Genomic DNA, 22,881 nt, shown 5'->3' on the forward strand with positions numbered 1-22,881 from the left:
AAACAGTGTTTCTTCAAGATGCAATGGAGTAAAGACCTTTAATGACAGAACTATGTGTCATCTTTGCCTACGAGCATAAATTTGCACAGCGGGCAGTATGGTGAAAACAGCTTATCATCAACTCATCACCTCTCATCACTGTTAGAATGAAATGCAAATGGAAATGAACATCACTTCAGTCATGGCTGTGAAAATTAGCATCTGTGACATTAGCAGTGGCTCATTTCTTATACACTCAAAATTTCAGGGAGAACGAAAAAATTTAAAACTTGCTATTTTCAGAACTCTACCAATCTACCTTTGAAATAAAATTAAACCCCTCAGCTTTACTCACTCAAGAATAAATCCTAGTTAATATTCATTAGCAATGCACAATCTCTTCACTGAATATCTTGTCCTACAGAAGATGTAATTGTCTTGAATCTTTTTTTTTTTCCTTTAGGTTTGCTGTACCTATTTTCTATTTTATTTTTTTCAGTAAATATTCCACATTAGACTGCACAAGCCACTGTCTAAGAAAAGTGGAGCACCAAAAAACTTGCTTGTAACATCTGTCTGCACTAAAGGCTTCAAACACAGGCAAGTGATAAACTTTACACAGATGACAAATCCCATAGAAATCAATAGGATCACAGCTAATTTGATCATTTATATGTTTTCAGGATAAGGATCAGGCCTTCTGTGAAGAATATATACAGAAGAGAAATCCTGGACTCATTAAACCTATGGTAAAAACGTGCATTGATTTCTGTGCAGTCAGGGTTTCAAATAATGCTTATAAAAAGGAAAATTAATGATATAAAATACTACTAGGGGACAAAGTTGCGCAGTAAAATATTTCCTTCCATTGGATTTGCCACTATTTTATTATAGCCCTGAAAATAAATAATAGTTTATCACCTTAGTAAGTGACTATTGATTTAATTAGAAGCTTGGACGTATTTTTGCCTAAACAAAATACACAGGCATTGACCCTGAATTGTCTTATACCAGAAGTAAGCCGAGTTCCACACATCGAGTATATTTGGAAGCAGAAAAAGAAAACAAAAATGTCTCAAACCTTTAGCATAAACATAGATCATCTGTCATGTAAAATAATGACAGAAGACTTTCCAGAAAGTAAAGCCAGGAAAAAAATGGCACAAAGTTGTGTTTGCTTCAGCTTGAAGTAAAGCCAAGAATCATCATGCAGCTCTCAAGTTTGCTATGTCTGTAGGAATTTGAGAGAAACATAAGAAAAGCTTCTGCCCAGCACGTTACATTGTGTGAAGTGAGCAGCACAGTGCAGGGCCCAGCAATGCAAGGGACCCTCTCTGGCTGCAGCAAGCTGCTGGGGCCAAGGTGGACTCTGGTGATCAGTGCCACAAACGTGATCAGGCTATGTGCAAGCCCTAGTTTGTTTGACCTCACCTGCCCACAAATAATACTGAGATGTGGCTTGGAACAGCTACACCACATAAACCAAGTCATGTCCAGGCTGACAGAAAAGTGAAGGGGACAGGTGAGTTCTGAAAGGATGCGCTGAGAGTTCATGGGAAGTGCTTCGTGGGAAGTGCTCATGCTGTACTGTGATAGAAAGTCATTTAAGGACCTGCACAGACAGACAGGTTGGATTAGAAAGAGGACAGGCTTGAAATAGAGAGCTTAAACCCTCAATAAGTATGAATTTCTTCAATATTAGGCAGTGTATTTTTAAGCCTGAGGACTGTTCCTTTACAATTCAACTGCCTAGGTTCTCAGCTGCTGTACAAGTTGTAAATTTATAAATCCACACCAGTATGTGCAGCTATAATGATAAACATTAGCAAATGATCAGAATCCTTTCAGTATCTCTTTTGAAAATATTTATCTCCCCGTTTTCTCTGGGATAACACCAGGTATAGATTTTTTTTTAATATATATATTTTACTCAAAAACGAATGTTTATTACATTTATTATCTACTTTACATACAAATCACATAGTAGTTACATACATATCCACACATATATAAAAGCTGCCAGATATGCAAAAATGTTATTAAGCATGTCTGTAGTGTTATAGTAATCCTTGCTGTATAAGGAAAAACTGCAACACTAGAATTTCATGGCAATGGACAAGTATCAACCTTTGGATAGAAGACACTGAGAGCTGCAAGATGCTATTTCTTATCTATATAGCACCTAGCACATTTGCTGAATTCTTTAAACTGCCACAACAGTGAAGTAAATGTATTACAGAGAACTGGCAGTTAGATAAGTGAAAGTCTGTATTAGTCCTCCACTGGCCACTGACCTGCCCACCACTACTAGTGGCTCTATACAGGGACAGTGAATTGCCAAGTGAAAGGTTTTAACAGCAACTGTGCATGGTATTCCTTCATCTTTATCAAAATGTATAACCACATACTCTTCATGGACATTAGGTAATTTCACATTAGAGTGTAATAAAAACAAAAGGATTAAAAAGAAAATGAAGGTGAAACACTTGAATTGATGCACAAAAGTTCATACAAATATGATAAAGACAACTGGTCACAATGGGTAAGACTGAGTTGCCTAAACAGATGTTTTGGTTGTCCTGTTTGTGGGTCTAAGGAGGCAAACCACATTTTCACTTAACAGTCCTATGGCTTTCCCATAAGTCTCGTGTCAGCCCCATGTGTCTGTTCTGGAGACACTAGGACATCTGGGACAGCCACCTAAAGCTGAGAAAAGGTAGCCCAAGAACTCCACAGTGACAATTCTTCCCTGTGAGTATAAGGTGACGTCAAATATTACCTACACAGAGCAGGGGTTGCCAGGAAGACATCTAGAGTAGTCACTTGTGAAATTCTGTAACTTCTGTTGGGAGGTGAAGACATGCATCCCATGTTACCCAATTCTGTATTGAGCAAGTTAGGTATTTGCCTTGCTTACGCAGTGCATGTTTTGAAACATGCTACATCAAACAAAAATTTCTCCTGTCTCCTCCCACAACCTTTTTGTGAATAGCATATTCAGCAAAAGATTCTCATAGTGGAAGGTTTACACAGTTCTTTGCAAAAGTGAGACTATAGTAGGTAAAGTGTTTCAAAGTATGCTATCAAGGCAGAAAGATTCTAAACTACTTCACAAAGACCTTCCAATTTCTGGTAAACATTTAAAGAAGACTGTCAGCCCAGCTATGTCAGGAGGTTTGACAATCAGTCAAGTGTTTAGACTCTCTTTATCTCTGCTTTACACACACAGTGAATCTGTATATATATATATATATATAATGTTCACAGACTTTTATGAGTATATATATATATATATATATATATATATTCAGAGATTCAAGAAGCCACAATGCCAGCATTTTAATAGCATGGAAAACATTCATGAATGAATAACCAACTGTGTGGGAAAAAAAGAAAATCAGATCATTTGTTAAGTAAAGTATTATTCTGGAAGAAGAGAGTGAACAAAAATGAATTTTGCAAATAATCAGTGGATTCAGTGTCTCATGATCCTTTCTTACTTATAGTGTAATTCAATACTAACTATACTCCTTCCCTGCCTTTAAAAAACAGTATGATGGTGGAACAGAAGCAAATAGATACCATATAAACAAATGAAACACTTAAAATATATACACATCCATGGAAAAATGACTTCAAAATTGTTTCAAATCCATGGAACATATTATTAATTTTAATTGTTAATGAATCAGAGACTAAAACTGCAAATGTGGTATATAAAAGCCAATGCCATGTAAAACCAGAAGACATTCTTTCCGAAAAACTGTCTTCAATAAGCTTGTGGAATACAGAATGTGAGGTGTGTTCCCAAACAATGAGAGGATGGATATGTAGACTAAGAGACACTGAGTTACTGAAATCAGAGGTATACAAAATGGGTTTTCTAGTCTCTTATTTAAATTTTAAGCACTGAAAAAATGATATGGAAGTGCTCACATCTAGCAGCATCCATTTCTCTTAATGCTCACAACACAATTTGAAAGGTTATTCTACACACAGTCCAGGGACTTAAAGTAAAGTTGTATGGCAGGACATATCCTCATGCATCTTCCAAAACTCACACTTTCTTTATTGCAACTCCAGCTTGTAGAAAGTGTCCGGTGTAGCAACTTATTGAATTATTCAGACTATTTCTTTCAAGCTGAAAATATTCCCAGAAAAGTGAAGACGACTAACACTGATTGCCAAGTACCATCTCCTCCTCTAGTAATGATGATACAAAAGCAAATTTATTTTAAAAAGGAACAAATATAGTTTTTCTATTCCATCACTACTTCTCACACACTTTCTTGGGACATCATCCATTTATTACAAGTGCAAGGGAGAAAGGGAGCTTTTGTGAGTGTCTCTGATTAAAGCTTAATGCAGAACATACACCGAGAGACAACATCCAGTACCAGGACCCTACAGTAGCTTCAGAATTATGATTTCTTGGATCAGATCATTAAATTTATAAAGAGAGTACATAAAACTAAATTCTTGAAATTATACTACAGAGGGACATGCTGAGGAAATCCTGAATTACTTGAGGTTTTGCTTTTCAGCTCCACATTTTCTGTAAAGGCTGCAAAATCTTAAGAGCTACTCCATGGAATTACAACCAGTCCTACGCCTCTCAAGTACCTAAATATTCCTTTTAAACCTTGTTAAGAATTCCTGTTATAATTCATTGACAGTAACAGTTAAACATTCTTACCTTTGGTTTTTGGCTTTTCTCCTTATCAGACACATTGGATGGTTTTCTCTTCAACATTTTAAATTCAGGTTTATCCAACTGATGTTTAACTGCTACTGGCTTGCAACTAAACTAAGCACAAAAAAATGTATACCACACAAGAGCACATCAGTTAATGCAGTTCCTTATTCTGTCAGGATGTGACCACGCAGCTGCTTTGCAGAACGGGTGAGCAAGCTGAAATGGTAGTTTGGGGAGGTAGTGAGGAAGGAGGGGAGGAAGTGACGGGGAGAGAGAGAGAGAGAGGTGCACTAACGAGATGGTTTGAAAATGAGGACAGGGTGCAGAGTAAGAAATTCTTTAAAACTTCTGTGTTACCATCCGGCCTCAATAAGACATTGCACAACCTCAAGAAATCATTCTCTTTTCCTCTCTCATTTTTCCCACTCAACCTGTGGCAAAAACTGCACCCTTCATTTCAGCTTGTGCTGAGACTTGAATGTGAAGGAGGTGTGCTGCTCTTCTGAGCACCAAGGGATATTATTTCCCAGCAGATCTGTGCACTATGACCGTGTGCACTATGGCACACGGTCAAGCTGCTCCCTAATGTCTCCCTTTCTCTCTTAGCTCTAGTCATGCAATAAATGCAAGATTAAAGGCTAGTGTTTGGGAGAGAAGGAAGGATTTCTAAAGCCATTTTCTTATTTTGCATGGTAGAATATTTTTTTTTTGCCTTTCATCGCAGAATTTGGACACCCTGAAACAGCACTTTTTAGTCTTCCACTGTTGTTGGTTCGGTGGCAAAGTAGAAGGGAGAACAACCAAGTCTAACAGAAGGCTTACAACAAAGAGCCATGGGAGAATGATAAATTAAAATTCTATTTTTTACCCCCTTCAAAAACAAGTCAGGGCTAAATGAAAGTGGTGGTACTAAGATAGCTTAGAATTTATGCTTATTTTTGTTTGATATAATTTGCCAAAGTCAAACACACACAAATCTGGACTATTGTAAAAAAAAAAAAAAAAAAAAAAAAAAAAAAAAAAACTTATTTGTTGTGAATCATAAAACATAAAGCCTGAAAAGATGGTGAAAAACAAAACAAAACAAAACAAAACACAGCTTTTTGCTGAAAAATGGATGAAAATTCTCAATTACAAACCTAAAATCTTTGGGCTACGCATAGAAATTCAATGAAATCGTAACATTACCACAAAGGAATAAAGAAATCTATTTTTAAGTGAATTGCAGAACTGACAAAATTAAGAAAAAAACTTTGGTTGAAAATATTATTTTTCAAACTTTTGTTGACATTTTTCCAAAATGAAAAAAAAAAAAAAGTTTTCAAAAATATCTAATTTAAGCAATTTTTTCTCATAAGATTCGCATTGGTAAAACCTCTTTACAAAAAGCAATTTTGTGAAAACTCTCTTGCACCAAATAATTCACAAGTCATTGTGAATCCAAATACTCAGTGCACACACCCTAGTAAAGTCCAGTCTTTTCTTTCTGAATGTCATCATTTTACGTGTAATAGTAGATCTGGGTGAACACAGACTTCAAGAGAAACTGAAACAAGAACCACCTGAACTGAACAACAGAAGAACTGATAGTCAAAACTGATAAGAGATACATAGGTCTGATTTTTTAGAATTTCCTTTCCCAACCCCAAGCACACTTAAAATTTTTTGAAGCATAAATGAGGAGACAATGCTGGATAGGCAGGCAGTCTCTTTGTTCATCCTCTATCACATGAATGCTGCAAGGAGGGAAAATACACTACTCATCAGATGAATTCCTATTTCAGTTTCCTATTTGGACTACCAGTTAAATATATAAGAAAAGTTTTGAGGGCCTTCTTGGATTCTGATGGATATACAACTGAATGGACTGAGACTGATGGGTAAGTTATGCTTACATATGCTAATGGTAAAATGAGGTTTTCCTTTTCAGAACTTCTAAGAACTGGGTGGTTAAGAAATAGAGGAGGAACTGGGCTTAAGATACAGAGATTATGCCAAATACAAAGCAAGATTGTTCTTCAGGTTATTGGGTTGCAGTGAATTATGTGTTGAACCTCAGCCAGTTAACCAAGATGTTTCACTTCACAATTTAATCAGAACTACTCTCATTTAGAATAGAGCTGAATTTTATTATCAATAATAAGATATCTCTCAGATCTCATCATCATTATTATTAATTACATATGGATTATTATTAATAATGACAATGATAAACTCTGAGGGATATGTTATTCATAATTATTAATAATTAAAATAATTAATTGTTATTAATAATATTGATGAACTATAAGGTATATGTTTCTTCCACGTATCTGTTACCAACACCCATTTTAGTTTTTAACCCTGAGGAGGTTTTACCATGGATATTTAATCAACCTTAGTAATTCAGTAGAGCCATATGTTGTTATAGTAGTTGTATGTATGTTTTACAGTGATTAAACCCAATTATTTATCTATATATATATATACATTGCAGTATATTGCTTTTCTTTTTAATCTGTTCCAAACTGGAGGATTAAATAAGACTGTGCTGATAATTAGACTGTGATTTCCTGTCTCAGGCCACTGTTAAAATCTTCATGATTAATAAAATGAGAACTCATCTGAAGAGTAATATATGAGCTTCCTTTCTGTAGAATATTTATTGTTAAACAGGAAGAAAGAGGCCATTTCAAGAGATATAGTACCCACCCATATCTATTTCCTTTCCTCATCCACATATCAGAAAAATTATAGCAGCTTGAAAGCTGACCTGATTAGGTTCTTGCCCTTGGAAGGTTGACCCACACTAGTTTTAAAAAGTAACAAAGTGAAGAAAATCAAACATATATAACAGTAAATTCATTTAATCCAGTTAACCAATACATTTAAAAGAGGGTTCTTATGTTTTAAGAATTAATAATAAGCCTGGTGCTTATATCCTCCGTATTTCAAGCAGATTTTGCAAAGAGGAATGAATACCTATGTAAAATTAAAATAAAAATTCTCATATTTAATTTTCTGTTGGACATGATTACAGGTAACCTATTCCATTTCCTTGTTGGTTTTTGGAACTGATCCAAGCCACATTGAAATCAATAGAATTTTTTCAGATTAATTTTATGAGACTTAGATTGGACTCCATCCTGATATACCTAGGCAATGCCACTCTTTTCTCTCTAAAGTCCAACAGGAAAAAAGGTTTTCCACTTAAAAATAATTAAGATGACCCATGAGAATGATTCCCAATGTCATTATATTTATAAAAGGCAATATACATTATAGCTTATTATCATTATTCAGTTTTAATGAGTGGACTATGATGAAAGATCCTGGATACTCAAGTGCTTTATGTGTCACCCTCCCACACAGTATCAAGTGTCACAACAGTATCAAGCACCACACTCCTCAGTGACTCTGTCCAGTTCCCTTGCCTGGAAAGAAGAAACTACTTCCAGACTAAGCTGCAAGTACAAACTCATGTTTTCAGTATCTGATTATTTTTATAGATCTAAAAAGTAGAGTGAAAATTAGAATTAAGGGTTTGATATAGTGGTCACTTGTCAAAACGCAAAGAAAATTAGATATTTTTCATATTAGCAACTCAGTTTTCACTGCCTGTCAGACAAATCTGGCCCAAGTTTAACTGAAGACTCAGAGATACGTGGGGACTGCACATTGCTTTCCCTTATGCTAAGTGATCCCAAAGTGTGTTAGTATGTTTTAATTAAATTAAAACTTGTGTATTTCACAAGAAAAGAAGGGTGCCTTCAGCCTCTGCTTTTATGTCCATGCCTCTCTGAGTATGATCTGGCTTGCTTAGGTATTGCAGAAATCTCAGAACAGGAAGTGGAGCTGAGCAAATAATTTGCCGTGAATAATTTACTTAACAATTTTAGTCTTTATTTCCTCAAGGAATGCTCATGAGCAGAACACAGTTTCCTCAAATGTACTAATTACTGGTCAGAATATAGCTAGATACTTCCCTCTCCTGGTCTAATCTGTACAAGGGCCAGCTACGGTGCAGTTTCTGCTACTTGTCAGCACAGTTCTCTCCATAAACTATGATGGCAAAGAGGCTACCGAAATTAAAGGAAGAAGAGTGAAAAAGTGAGGTCCCTCTCCCACTGGAGTGAGCGTCCCTTTACCACTAGCAAAAGAAGCTAGATGTCGTTGGATGGGCTGTCTTTTAAACTAAACACTGACTTATTGTTTTAACTCTGAAGACTGAGGCTCTGTTTTTTCTTTGAGATTATGGGGAATGGAGCAGGAGCTTAAGGTCCCATACTCACTGCAGATTCATCACTCTGAACACCCAAAACTTAGCCATCAAAATTGGCCCACAACAGTTATGGGCTTTTCTTCACACAACGAGTTGTGTAATTTCTTATTGAATTGGATCCCATATGCTTTTTATCAGGAGAAAAAAAAAAAAAAAAAAAAAGAAAAAAAGAAAAAGAGGCAACATAAACTCAGGTTCTGAGAAAGACAAAACAGGATTAACAATATTTTAAGTTTACGCCCTTGATTTGCCATAGGGTTGACACTATATCAAGAAGACTCCTATCCTGTATGAGGTAGAATTCTTATGAAGGCTGTAGAAATTGGCTATTCAGCAAAGCTTAAAATCAAACACCTAAAGGTTGCTTCAAAAACTTGATCTTCTCTAAATAATTTAAATTGGGGGCAGGGGGATTTTTAATGTTATACATCCACTGAAACAGCATCAGGAAACAAAAGAGTGGAGTCCAAGCTTGTTAAAGCGACAGTAAGGGCACAGATAAGCAGGAATATTGCCATTATGTTGAGTCCCAGAAAATGTGAATTCAGCCCCCCTGAGACTCTTGGGCTTCCTTTTCTTCCTGAAAAAAAAAATATTTTTACAATTCTTTCTTTCTATATGCTAATCCTTTGCCACTAAGGTCAATGGAGTTGCAAAGAAATATGGCAGGGACAAGCTATAGAGCATCACTACCAAAGCTCCTACTGAATTTAGAGTCATGTCTAGCACAAAGAACAGTTCCTAGTGGGTAAGAAAAAATGTCTTATTGCCAGGCCCCCAGACTATGTCCTTGGCATGGTCCCAACATCACATGGCCTAAGGGGAAAATGAAGTACCAAGAACTTATCTCAAACTTTGCTCCCAGCACATTCTCTTGTATTAGCAGTAGATGAACAGATCAGTCATACCTACACTATGTCAAGTTAGCACTAACACTAATAAAAATCTATTCTATTGTGACAGAAGGATTCTCAAGGAGATTGGCTTTCACCTATTGAAAAAATCCCTTTCTTATTACCTTGAAGAGTAAGAGCCAAAGTTGTATCTATATCTTCTAGGTATGCCTGTTGGGAAAACTCAAAGTCAGCAAGGTTGGTATCTTGTAAAACATAGCCACAGGCTTATCCAGTATCCCTGTAATAATTTCCAACAGAAATATGTGCATCACTGGTGGTTTTCCTGTATGGTTTGTTGTAAGAAGAGCTCATTTTATAGTCTGTGATGAATAACAGAAAGCAACTGACAAGCTGCTGTGGGTTCAGGCATGTATGTGAATAGGATGCTGTTTCTCAGAGTGAATGTTAAGTGGTACCTCAAAGCTGCATGGCAATGTTTGTGCCTGAGACATCTCAGTGGATTCTGTTAGTTAACACTGGGATTGCTTATCAGATGCAAGGGCATTTTATCCCACATAATTTGCAGGTTTGTATAACTGTTGTTTTTTAATTATCCAGATGAAGCTCAGCCTCCCAGAAATGCATTTAAAGATAAAAATGACAGCTGCCTTGCATATCTATTCAAACATGACATTTGTGATGAAGGAAATTGATACAAAAATAAATTTAGGCTCTCTGTCTTAATCTTACACACAAAATGTGACATGCTTCATTCGGCATTTAGAAGACCAGCTTAATGCAGCGGCATTGGCAGTGCAGCAGGGGATTTTCTCAAGGTATGTACATGATGTCTGCCTGCCTATCTCTGATTAGAATCAAGATCAACAAAAGTAAATTCTGATTAACTCTGATACACAGCCTGCTGTCAGGAAACTCTTTGTAGTTTGAGCTATCTTTTACCAGTAAACATCTCCTGCTGAATTTCTTTGCTGATGTCAGAGTGTCAAGTTTCTATGTCATCACAGCATTAGGACTGGTCTTCAGATGATAACATGAAAAAGAATAAAGGCTGGCATTCACTTGTAGGGCTTCAGTTTCATTTTGCTTTGAAAGGAAAAGGTACTCTTCCTGTTTTCCTTAGTTTGAAGTGGATGATAATCAAAATTTGGAAGTGACAGAGAGGGACAAATTTGCTTTATTTGCAATTGTTTTATAAATTTTCCTTCAACTCATCTAACTGATGTGATAGTCAGCAGAAACAAAAAATTGCTTCATTGCCAAAATAGGTGATTAGTTTCAATCTTCTATTTGATTTTCTTCTTCTTGAAATGCTGTGCACTGGAGTGGCTTATCTGTTGCAACACTTGATTCAGGTGCTAACGTCTATGGCAATACCTTCAAAATCAAGCAGTGTGTGGTCAGGTTAGCTCCATCAGCAGACCTGCCAAATCACATATACTGGGAATGAGACTTGAGCAGCTGATTTGCTCTTGCCCTTGCTTCCAGGCCTGAATCTCCCTGCAGGGAGGTCTGCCTCCTGCTCTGGCAGGCACAGGTGGTTAGCCCAACCCATTGGCCCCATGCTCCAGTAAAGGGGTGATCCAGGGTGGGCAAACTGCAGCCACACTGAGCTCCACCATTCAGAAGAGAAGGTGCTTTTTCTGATGGAGTTCAGCACTGAGTCCCTCTCTGGGGAGGACTGGCCAGGTGATTGCTTGCCTTGCTCAGGCCTTCAGGGGACACTTCAGACTGAATGATCATGATTGAGCAAGTTGCCCCAGGCCAGCTGAGCCTCACTAACAAGATGGGAAGATGCTCTCAGCCCATCACCAAGATGAAGTGAAGCACATTCTCATAAATTTATTTCATTAAGGATTTAAGATAATGTGCATTATCCCAGGCTGTCTGTGGACTAAAAGCACTCACAGGGACAGTCACGGTACTCAGCAGTTGCAAGGTAATTACCTACATATCAGTAACTTGTCTTTGGGGATTGAAGGGAATGGACAGAGGAGGTTGTCTGCAAACTCTGCTCTGTTGGATGGACGCTTTGCCTCTTTACAAACAACTCACTTTCCTTTAGGATTCCCTCTGCCAACCTTGATTTATTTTTTTTCAATGTGTTATCAAACTCTTTCCTTTCTCACTTCCCCACAAGTGTATGAGCTCTTTGACTCAATCTTTGTATACCATATTTCTAGAGCATCTTTTACTACCTCTTACTTTCTTTTATGTGATCCCTGTTACTTCTTTCACACACACTGTCTTGGGTGCTTTCTATTTCCTTTGCCTTGCTGCTGCAAAAGAAAGCAGACGTTGATGAAAAAGTGACAAAACCTTTTCCTACAACAGCTTGATGATCTGCTACAAGCTCTACTGAGCTACAGACTAGGACAGAAAACTGGAGAGGTGTCTCACTCCAGGAGTAGAAAACCTCTGAAAGGTAGATACAGGCCTGTTATTTTACAGGAAGTAATTTATATATCTATATGTACTAATATATATGGTCACCCGAATTAATTGATTTCATCCTTCTCCACTTGTACAAATCTCTGTAGGATGTGAGCTGTCATCTGTATGCATCTGAAAACCGTTTTGTGAACTATGACAGTGGCTAACACACTAGTCATAGAATTATAGAATGGTTTGGGTTGGAAGGGACCTTAAAGATCTTCTAATTGCAACCCCTCATGCCATAGGCAGGGACACCTTCTGCTAGTACCCTGTCAATGTTTTCGATTTTTATTTTATTTTATTTTATTTTATTTTATTTTATTTTATTTTATTTTATTTTATTTTATTTTATTATTTTATTTTATTTTATTGATTTTTGATACAAAAAAGCCACATGTACTGCTGTATTGCTGAGTTTTGAGCAAGGATTATAAGCGAGAAAGGAAATCTGCATTTTAAAACACTACACAATCCAGAACTAAACACAGAAATCCCCAAAAGATCTGCAATATCGCCTGTCTTGTGATCCTAAAGTATCTGAACTCTTGATTTTTCCATTTCCCATGCACTGTTTGTTGTCACTTCTTGTGGTATGCTGTCAAACGTAAGTTGTAAGTAGAAGTGAACAAGAATTTTCATGTCATTTACCTAATTAATTTGGTCCTTTCACAAAAAATAGTCAGCCAGATTTCTTCAAATGGATTAGAGCATAAGCACTTCCAGCAAGAATTATGTTTTGTTCAAGTTTCCAATTTGTTTTGCTCCTGTATTAGTGAAGGTGAATTTCTTCAATCAATTAAATACTGTCAGAAAATCAGTCCAGAAATTTCATACCATAGATGAATTCCTTTCAAAATAAAGAAGAATATTCTGATACAAGTCACTGACCACCTCTTTCTCAAACAAACAAACAAAAAAACTTAGTCTCTGTCTTCTAAGGGTCTGTTCATATACCTAAAAGTATTTAAATGGCAGAATTAAAGGTGTGTTCATTATGTACCCACCATTTCATTTCCAATTTTATTTTTCAGGCCCTATTCTTTATTTTACCCACAATTATTTTTTCAAAGCTGGGTGAAAACCCAATATTTAAACTGAGTATTCAGTTTCTAAAAAGAAGTTTGAAATTATGCAAAATATGCCCTGCTTTTAAACAGTGTCACAACAGACACTTTACTGGACTTTAAAATACATTGATTCTAATAATTCATCAGCTCTGGAAATTTTAATGTCATTCTGGCACTGAAAATCCTCACTCCTCCATTTATGCCACTGCAAAGCACTAATATCATATGACTTTACCTATACTTCTATAAGATGAAAACAGAACCCATTTATCCTAATTTATGAAAGGCTTATTTCACAAATAGGCTTTACAGGAACACTTTAAAGCATGCAAAATGTCTTACTGAAGACAATAACTAGCCCAATCAAAGCACACATAACAAGCAAGCAAACATAATCATCTCCTGAGACAACTTGGAAATTTCAGAAAATTAATGTTTCTTAAACGAAAAGTCATTTACATCAGCTAAGAACACAAGGAATATAAGGCATTTCTGTATGCACTGCTACCTACCACCTACATTGTCTTATAAATTAAGGCGAAGATCATTGATTCATCCTAGGCTGTGGTTTCCCTAGCCCTGCATTCAATGAAATTCTTACCAAATTAGCCATATAAATGGTATACTGAGCTAATGCAAGCAACATAAAGATTAAATATTTTGACTCCAAAAGGGAAGTTTTTCACCGGTTCAACAAGCACAAGATCACACCAAAGTTCATGTTTCAAAAGTGAATCTATGCAGAAGTAAAACCGCATTTCTCTGTGTAGTGAGATAAATTGCACTTAAAAAGTTGTGGTCTCAGGCAGATCCCGAGACACCTTATGGCTTCATTGGTCAAAACCTTCATGCCAGCACCAGGAGCTAATGCATTAACACAACACAGGACCAGAACACAGACTGCAGCAGCTGACTTATTCAACAGGAACACTGCTCAAACAGAGTTAATGTATACTTTGTTTTGCTTTGTAAGATGTATGGAAAGAAACGATGACTTTATATATTTTTAGTAAAAAAAAAAAAAAAAAGAAAAGAAAAGAAAAGAAAAGAAAAATGCCAATTATAAAATGCTAGACTGACGTGAGATAATGATCCACAAGAAGGATAATATTAACACAGTGTAAGTATATAAGGCAACAGACAGACAATACATTTTCTCTTGGTATGCAAAAGTGCATCATTTTGGCAATTTTAAAGGATGCTAACAGGAAGTCATCCTTTCATCAGACAGTTGATTATCAACAAATGCACTTAGTTTAATTATTTTTTGACTCTTAATCATGTTTTGTGAAGCAGGTAGCTTTTCCCTTACCTATTGTGAAATCATATGCCATTTACAAAGAAGTATATGATATGCACATTTTTTCCTGAACTTTTAACAAATACATTTCCCTTCATACTATATTCACAACAACAATCCAAAATAACCTTTCATTTCTCTCTCCAGCTGTAGCTCTAACATCTATGTCAGAAGCAGAACCATGAAATCAGCTGAGGTGAATTGCAATGTCCTTCTGCAGTTATCTGAAACTATATTAAAGATGCTGTGGTATTTTTAAAATCTTTTACTGTAAATAAATTCAGTAAATTATCATTCTGTCTTATGCATGCTATCAAGCATGCTATACATGCTAACTACCCAAACTTACAGAACAGACCAACAATGTTTGTAGGAAAAGTTTGAAATTGCTAGGCTTTTTGGTAGTTAGGTAAGTTCTCTTCTAGGATTAACAAAGTGTGACATAATTCCCTACATAGATATGAAAAATCCAGTAAGGTATTAAAAATATAAAATAGGACAAGAGTTACCATAGTGAAGAGCAGCAGCATCAGATTTTTTGTATTTGTAAAACCCACTTTGAGATTGCATATTCAAAGTTACTGCAGACAAAGACACTAAATTCCTAAAATTTTCATGCTGCTATGCAGAAAGGTAGCTAGAAACATTGTGTGAGGCAGAATGGCAGCAGTAGGTATAACATATCAGCACAACTCAGTGGTGCATCTGTAGCAAAACTGGAAGAATGAAGATTGAATCATGCCCTCCCAGGCTCCTCTCCTGCAAGCACAAAGCTTGAAGAATGAGTCCTTATACATGTACTTTAAGAGGTGATTTTCACTCACTTTGTGTATTCAGCTGAAGCAAGCCATATGACATTTAGCCACTTTCTGATATAACAGTTTCTTAGATAAGGCTCCCCATGACGGAAGACATGGGGACATGACAGAAGACAAAGTAAGGCTCTACAGACAGTGTTTCTAAAGAAACATCTACAGACATCAGGAAAGAATCTAAAAACATTAGGAAAATGAGAGCTTAAGTCCACTAGTATTCATGTCTTTTCAGCTAATTTCATTTTTTTTTTTCAGTATTTCCATTAAAAGTAAACACTGAAACTTCAGTCATAGATCTTGACTGTTCACCAATTTTAAAATCAAAGCCACTCCAAGTTCACAAGCATTTGCTTTCAACAGACACATATAAATATATTTCAGTTCCTATCACCTCACAAGGCTTAAAATTCAAAATAAGCTTTCTCAAGGCTCTGGGACAGGGTTTAAACAAGGAAATAGTTAGTACCTTTGAATTTAATTATATTAAACTTAGCTGTATTTTATATTTATATTTTAGCTGTAAATTATATTTAGAATTAGCTGTAATACTGTTCCCTTTTGTCTGATGCTCATGTATCTTCACACTCTGCAGTCTGGGGAGCACTGAGGGGTTTCTAGCTGTCTATTTGCCCTGCAAGAGAGGTGCTGAGTACCTGGGGAAAGGCTGAGCTGGTGGACTGATAGGAAGATCAGGGGTACAGTTGAACATAGCTGAAATGCTATAAAAAGCAACAGAAAACCTGTTTTGTAAGTGAAGCTAGCATAGAGAAGCAGCTGGGGATAGTTTCATTTCTTAGAAACCTAGTCCTGTTTTCATGTCTCAGCCACAGCTCATCACCTGAAAAACCATCATCATGGTCCTGCATGCTTTACTGCCACCAATTCAGATGCTCTTTTCTTCTTTTCTGGGCAAAAAAAATAGTGTCTCAGCTTGGGTACCTGTGAGTATGACTCCTGCAAAAACCAACAGAACAATGGCTTTATTCTAGGCAAGGATCTGGCTTCCCATCCTGTCACTGAAATAGGAACTAGAGCTGCAGCTTTGAGAAGTAGCTAGCAAAACTGGAGCAGTTGAAAATTGGTGTCTCAGAAAAGCATTTTGGTGCATTCCAGGCATTCTGTTTAGCACTATATTTGTGCCAATGTGATTCCACATGTAATTGAGAAAGATCTTCTAGGGCATGTGCAGGGCTCTTTCAACAGAAACACAGAAATGGACGGAAAAAAATAAATAAATAAATAAATAAAAAGAATAAAGTCAAACTGATTAAGAAAACTGAACAGTCAGAAAGACTGAAAAATCACAGTGCTCTAGTGCACAAGAGAAACTTCTGTCTGAAATGAAGAAGAAATCTCTCAGCCATTCTCTTGGCTGTGCAAAAAGCAGAACAGGTCAAATGAAGCTTTCGGTTCTGAAGCACATTTTGCTATAGAAGAGCATTCTCAGACAGAAATGTCAAAAAGTAGAGCTGAGGAGAAGACTGTTTCTTCAACAAAGAAATAAGTATCAAAATATGCATATCTACTAAGGGTCAGAGGGAAGATGGCTTGTCTGGCAAGAAAGCGAGTCAGACCAGCAGAAGAGCAAAACACCACATGGTCACTGAAATGACAGAAAACCATGACCATGCCAGCAGGGCTAGCATATTCATTGTAAGACACATGCCTGAGAGGAATGGAGAGTGAATGAACATAGGCATTGGCATAAGCAGTCACTTGCAGTTTCCTCAAACTAATTGTTAATTCCACCACTATATAATTCATCCACATAGAATAGGAATCAATCTTTTGAAGCTTTCTTCTCTCCTCTTACCTGCAAATGGAAGAAAAAAGACATCCTGATCAGCAGTAACCTTAGATTTTTCTTTCTCCTCACCAGAATCCCAGGTCTCCACTAGTTCTGGAAAATGACCCTTGGCCTTTAATTCTCACTGAATACCGACCACAGGCTGCAACAGATGAATATTCTTACAGTACTAAGGACTAAAACCTGCTTCTGTTAAACCTAACCATGTTTCTAAGATACCGTGAGAAGAGAGAAACCCACTTCCAGTCACTCTCTGCCGTTTGGTTTCCAATATGAACATTTTTATCTACCAAGTCCTCTACTCTCTCTTTCCTGTAAAGGATGCCTGTGGCATTCTACAATCACAGCCTCCATATCGCACAGTTATAGGAAGAGTAGATGGGTCAGCCCATGAAGTACCATGATCCTAATATTTAAGGTATTGAGAAAGATTAGAAATGTTCTAATCAGCTTTTCTCTCTTTGTCTCAGGCTAACCAAAACAGTTTGGGAACACAATTAGTGAAGAGGGCCCCTCAGCTGTGACCCCAGTATGTGTTCTACTATATGCCCTGTCAGCGTCAGTCAAGCTCACCAAGGTCCCATACTTTAAAAGCTTCCAATTAGATTTCCATGGCTTACAAATGGATGCAAGTCTTATTCAATTGCACAGACTGAGAAAAAGCAACAGAAGGCTGAAATGGCATATACAAAAATGATATGGACATTGGATTTCTAAGTATACTACTTTGTAAAGGTAGTGAAGATCTTAGCATACAAGTAACAGAAGGGCAGCTTCTAGTAAACACAAGGGAAAAAAATAGTAGCAGTCTGGGACAGACAACTGAACTACTTTCTGCAAGGCTAAGCTTGAGGAATAAACAGTATAAAAACCAACAACCTTTCACATTAAGGTCAAGTGTTTGTTAAAGTGGTGTCTGTAAAGTCCGTTTTTCTATTTTCTACCTGATTTTCTGCTGATTCATAACATTGCAAACAGCAGACTGGATCATTCATTTCTCTTCTCCCCAGTGTACTTTGTGGTAACATGAAACTATATGCAGCATAGTAGTTTCTTTATCTAGGAGTAATTGTTTTTTGTTTTTTTTTTTTTCTGAGGTACTCATTCTTAAATACATTTGTCCACATTCTAAGGAAGAACTATTCACAAATTACAACGCCTTTAGGAAGAATAGTGCCCTGGCAGCCAGGAGGGCCAACCGCGTCCTGGGGTGCATCAAGCACGGCATCGCTAGTAGGTCAAGGGAGGTGATTGTCCCGCTCTACTCTGCGCTGGTGCGGCCTCACCTCGAGTACTGTGTGCAGTTCTGGGCACCACAGTATAAAAAGGACATGAAACTGTTGGAGAGTGTCCAGAGGAGGGCTACAAAGATGGTGAAAGGCCTGGAGGGGAAGACGTACGAGGAACGGCTGAGGGCACTGGGCCTGTTCAGCCTGGAGAAGAGGAGGCTGAGGGGAGACCTCATCGCAGTCTACAACTTCCTCGTAAGGGGGTGTCGAGAGGCAGGAGACCTTTTCTCCATTAACACCAGTGACAGGACCCGCGGGAACGGGGTTAAGCTGAGGCAGGGGAAATTTAGGCTTGACATCAGGAGGGGGTTCTTCACAGAGAGGGTGGTTGCACACTGGAACAGGCTCCCCAGGGAAGTGGTCACTGCACCGAGCCTGTCTGAATTTAAGAAGAGATTGGACTGTGCACTTAGTCACATGGTCTGAACTTTTGGGTAGACCTGTGCGGTGTCAAGAGTTGGACTTGATGATCCTTAAGGGTCCCTTCCAACTCAGGATATTCTATCATTCTATGATTCTATGAATATTACTAACAATAATTTCACATGGCAATCTTGACACACCAAGAAAGCAATGCTCTGTGTTGCTGCTAGCAAAATTTCAACCAACAGATATATTGAGAACAGCTGAACAATACAGAAAAAAAAAAGACCTATGTCTAATTTAAATTTTCACAGATTTGCTAACAGTGGCACCATGGCTATAAAATGGTAATGTAGCACATTCAGTTCTATATTTAATTAAAGGTCAGAAATACAGACTTCTAAAATGTTTTCATAATACATGAAGGTGGACGGGATGGGTGAGATCTGAGTTGTCTCTAAAGTCTCTGTGCCAGAGAGTCAGCTAACACAGATATTTAATGTGTGTGCTGAAAGATGACTAGCTGGAGGAGTTTTGAGAGTTTGTTGTAGCTGAGGATGGATGTTTATTCTCACAGTTCTTGTTGAGATGACCAGCTTTGATGATCTGTCAGCCTTTTACTGGTTAAGGTGAAACAAGCAATGGCAATGTAAAACACCATAAGGGAGGCCCATGTAAAATGCTGAGGAGGAGGAATAGAAGAGAAAGAAAGGAAAGAAATCCAGGGAAGAAACTGGAGGAAGAGAATTGGGATCACTCATATTTTTCTCTCCAAATAGCAAGCTATTACTAAGAGATCCATTTTATTTTATTTTTCTTCCTTGTGATAACAGGAATAATTTACTGATAATTTACTATCTGCATATCAAGCTTCGATTAAGGTTAGGCTCCAATCAGATTTGTATATGTTGCCAGGGTGAATCTGGATAGCGTGTATCCAACCTAGAGATTTGTCTATTCCCATAACTAAATTGGCCACAGTTTGCTGACAGAATAGGACCTGAGTCTTACATATACAAGTTTTGGCTATTTGCTTCAATTCAGGACATTCAGGCATTTCAGTACCACATCTCAGGCTATCTCCTCCACATCATGCTGTAACAAAAACAAGAGAGTAGGTGCCAAGCCAAGATCAGCCAAGAAAATAACATTTTACTTTACTTATAGAATCAGAAAGAGTATTATGCAAAATTTTGGGTTTACTCTAGTAAGTAAATCAACATCAGAAAGAACATCTGTATCATCCTCTGAGTCTAATCCCCTCATAGCAAAATCACCAGTGTTGGCTTTTTTGATTCTTTAAAAGCAAAACCGAAAATCCAGTCCTTGTAATCTTCAATTGAGCCAGTTGGTAGAATGCAAATGCAAAAAATGAGATGTCTTACCACTGCCTGTAATCTAAATCTAAAGAGACTAAACCCACAGAGATACATTAAAGTCAGGGAGCAAACTGCCCATCGGGAAAGCAGATGGCAAAATAAACAATAATGCAGAAAAAAAGAAAAAGCACTAAACCTCTTGCTGGCACTTAATAGTAACATGTGCAGGACAAATCTCACCAGGGTAGAGAATGTTAACAGACTGTTTGTGACAAAATGAAATAGAATTATTTGAATTGACACTTATGCTCTCATAAATCTGACCCATACATCCATACTATTAAAATACTAATAGCATTTGCCCAGGGGCTTCAGCCTTAGCTTGAGATGCTGAGAGTTGCTTTCATTAGGAGCTGGCATATGATGGAGGCCAGTGTTCCCGACACAATCTGGCTTCTAAAGGGAATCCTATTGACTCACAGACAGGAGGACTCACCCCAAAGAGCACAGTCTTTATGCACTTCTCTGAGCCTATTTCTGCCAAAACTCTGGCCCAAAGGTCTGTCTCCAGGGGCTCTCCTTTGTAGTCTGTGCTGCTGAGCCTATCCAGGGTATCACTGCTGCATCTTTATTAACTTTTTCTAGGTCAGTTTTCTCTCTCTCCTTATTATAGTTCTATCAATCAATGTTTTAGCCTTTCTGTTTTCTATATCAAATCCCTTGAAAATCTTATGTGCTTCGTTTAGAAAGACAAATCCCATGTATCATGTACTGCTTTTGTTGCGTGGACTACTATATCATATATATATATGTATATATATATATAAAAGCTAAATGACTACCTTAATGTATTTAAGAATATGATTGCTATATTGACCCACTTCATTGCAGTAACGATCTGTTGTGTGTGTGTACCCTTCCTAAAGATATATGAGGACACATTAGAGAAAATGCTGTTTTCAGCACGTACAAAGTCAGGACAGGAGACTCTCTGATATGAGGTTCTGGTTACTCGGGGCTCCATTTGAACACCCAGACAGCAGGTGTCTGCAGCTATCTTGCCTCCTGTGGTTTAGATTCACTTTCCTGGGAGCTGGCATTATTGCACAGTATCACAGAATCACAGAACGGTTTGAATTGGAAGGGACCTTAAAGAGCAGTTCCAAGCCCTTTGCTATGGGCAGGGACACCTCCCACTAGACCAGGTTGCTCAAAGCCCCATCTAGCCTGGCCTTGAACACCTCCAGGGAGGGGGCATCCCCAGCTTCTTTGTGCAATCTGTACCTCACCACCTTCACAGTAAAGAATTTCTTCCTAAATCTACCCTCTTTTAGTTTAAAACCATTACTCTTTGTCCTATCACTACATTCCATAACAAGGAGTCCCTCTCCTGTTTTCTTGTAGGTCCTCTTTAGGTAGTGACTCCCTCAGCCTGTCTTCTTAAGAGTGTTTAACAGCACGGGTCCCAGTACCAACCGCTGGGAACAGCACTCGTCACTCTACTTGGACATTGAGCAGTTGACAACAACTTCTTGAGTATAACCATCCAGCCAATTCCTTGCCCACCAAGCAGCCTATCGGTCAAATCCATGTCTCTTCAATTTAGAGACACAAACTTCATGGGGGACAGTGTCAAATTCTTTGCACAAGTCCAGGTAGATGATGTCAATTGGTCTTCTCCTATCTACCAGTGCTGTAACCCCATCATAGAAGGCCACCAGATACTTCAGGCATGATCTGCTCTTGACGAAGCCATGCTGGTTGTCACCTAACACCTCTTTATTTTCCATGTGCCTTAGTACAGTTTCCAGTAGGATCTGCTCCATGATCTTGCTGGCACAGAGGTGAAACTGACTGGCCTTGTAGTACCCCCAGTCTTCTTTTTTTCCCTTTTTAAAAATTTGGGTTATGCTTCTCCCCTTCAAAGGGAAATTCCTTCAGTCCCTGGAGCACTGTATTAGGGTAGATTCATAAAAGGAAAGGAGGCTGCTCTTTACTTTTCTTTCCCCCTGATATTTTTCAGTCAGCTGGTCACTTCAGTCACTTTCCATGTGCTTACCACCATCACATGGAGTGCCAGAAGACCTGTTGTGTCCAGTAAGAAGAGGGAGAAAAATCTCATCACAGTGTCCATCATTTGTATATCTTGCCAACTGAAGTTTTTCTTTCCCTCCCCTCCCCCAAGTTTTAAATTGTCTTAAAACAAACAAGCAAACAAAAGTAAATAAAACAGAAAGGTGTTCTACACATAGCTATCCAGAAAGACAATTTCAGAACAAGATCATAATCTGCTCCTTTCTATCCACCCCTAAGAACTTCTTGTTGCCACAAAGGTAATTGCAAAAAACAGGTTCCAACAGCTGACCTGATCCAAGAAGGCAGAAACATCAATACTTCTTCAGCCTCTGAACTTTCTCTAAATAACTCTAGTGTCCTTTACTACAGTGACCTGTAGGGGTCTGATCCAAGCCCACTGGTTTCATTGACCTTTCAACTGACTTTTGCTTACCCCAGATTTCCAAAAAAAGCTTTCTAAGCCTGGAAGGATGAGTATTTAATATCCAGATAAAAAATCCAATGTGTCTGATGAGAAGCATAATAGTCTAAACCTTTCCGGCTCAATGCTGCTGATGTCTGCATGGTTGAAAATGAACTACCTCAGGGTATATGAACCCCTGGTGTTAGTCTGAATGAC

The 22,881-nt window shown here is 37.8% G+C and overlaps 1 protein-coding gene across 3 annotated transcripts in view; it reads right to left on the bottom strand.

Moving 5' to 3' along the window:
• Window positions 1-22,881, bottom strand: part of SAMSN1 (SAM domain, SH3 domain and nuclear localization signals 1) — a 108,386-nt gene that overhangs the window by 30,257 nt on the left and 55,248 nt on the right. Inside the window, exon 1 of one of the 3 annotated variants that reach the window (XM_005030280.6) lies at window positions 4,676-4,912. The exons of the other annotated variants lie outside the window; for them this stretch is intronic. Coding sequence (XP_005030337.4) covers window positions 4,676-4,732 — 57 coding nt within the window. The 5' untranslated portion in view covers window positions 4,733-4,912. Of the gene's footprint in view, window positions 1-4,675; window positions 4,913-22,881 lie in introns of those variants that run through there. 3 annotated transcript variants of the gene reach the window in all.

Source organism: Anas platyrhynchos, chromosome 1 (genome assembly GCF_047663525.1).
Source record: "Anas platyrhynchos isolate ZD024472 breed Pekin duck chromosome 1, IASCAAS_PekinDuck_T2T, whole genome shotgun sequence".
In the NCBI taxonomy this organism is placed as follows: domain Eukaryota; kingdom Metazoa; phylum Chordata; class Aves; order Anseriformes; family Anatidae; genus Anas; species Anas platyrhynchos.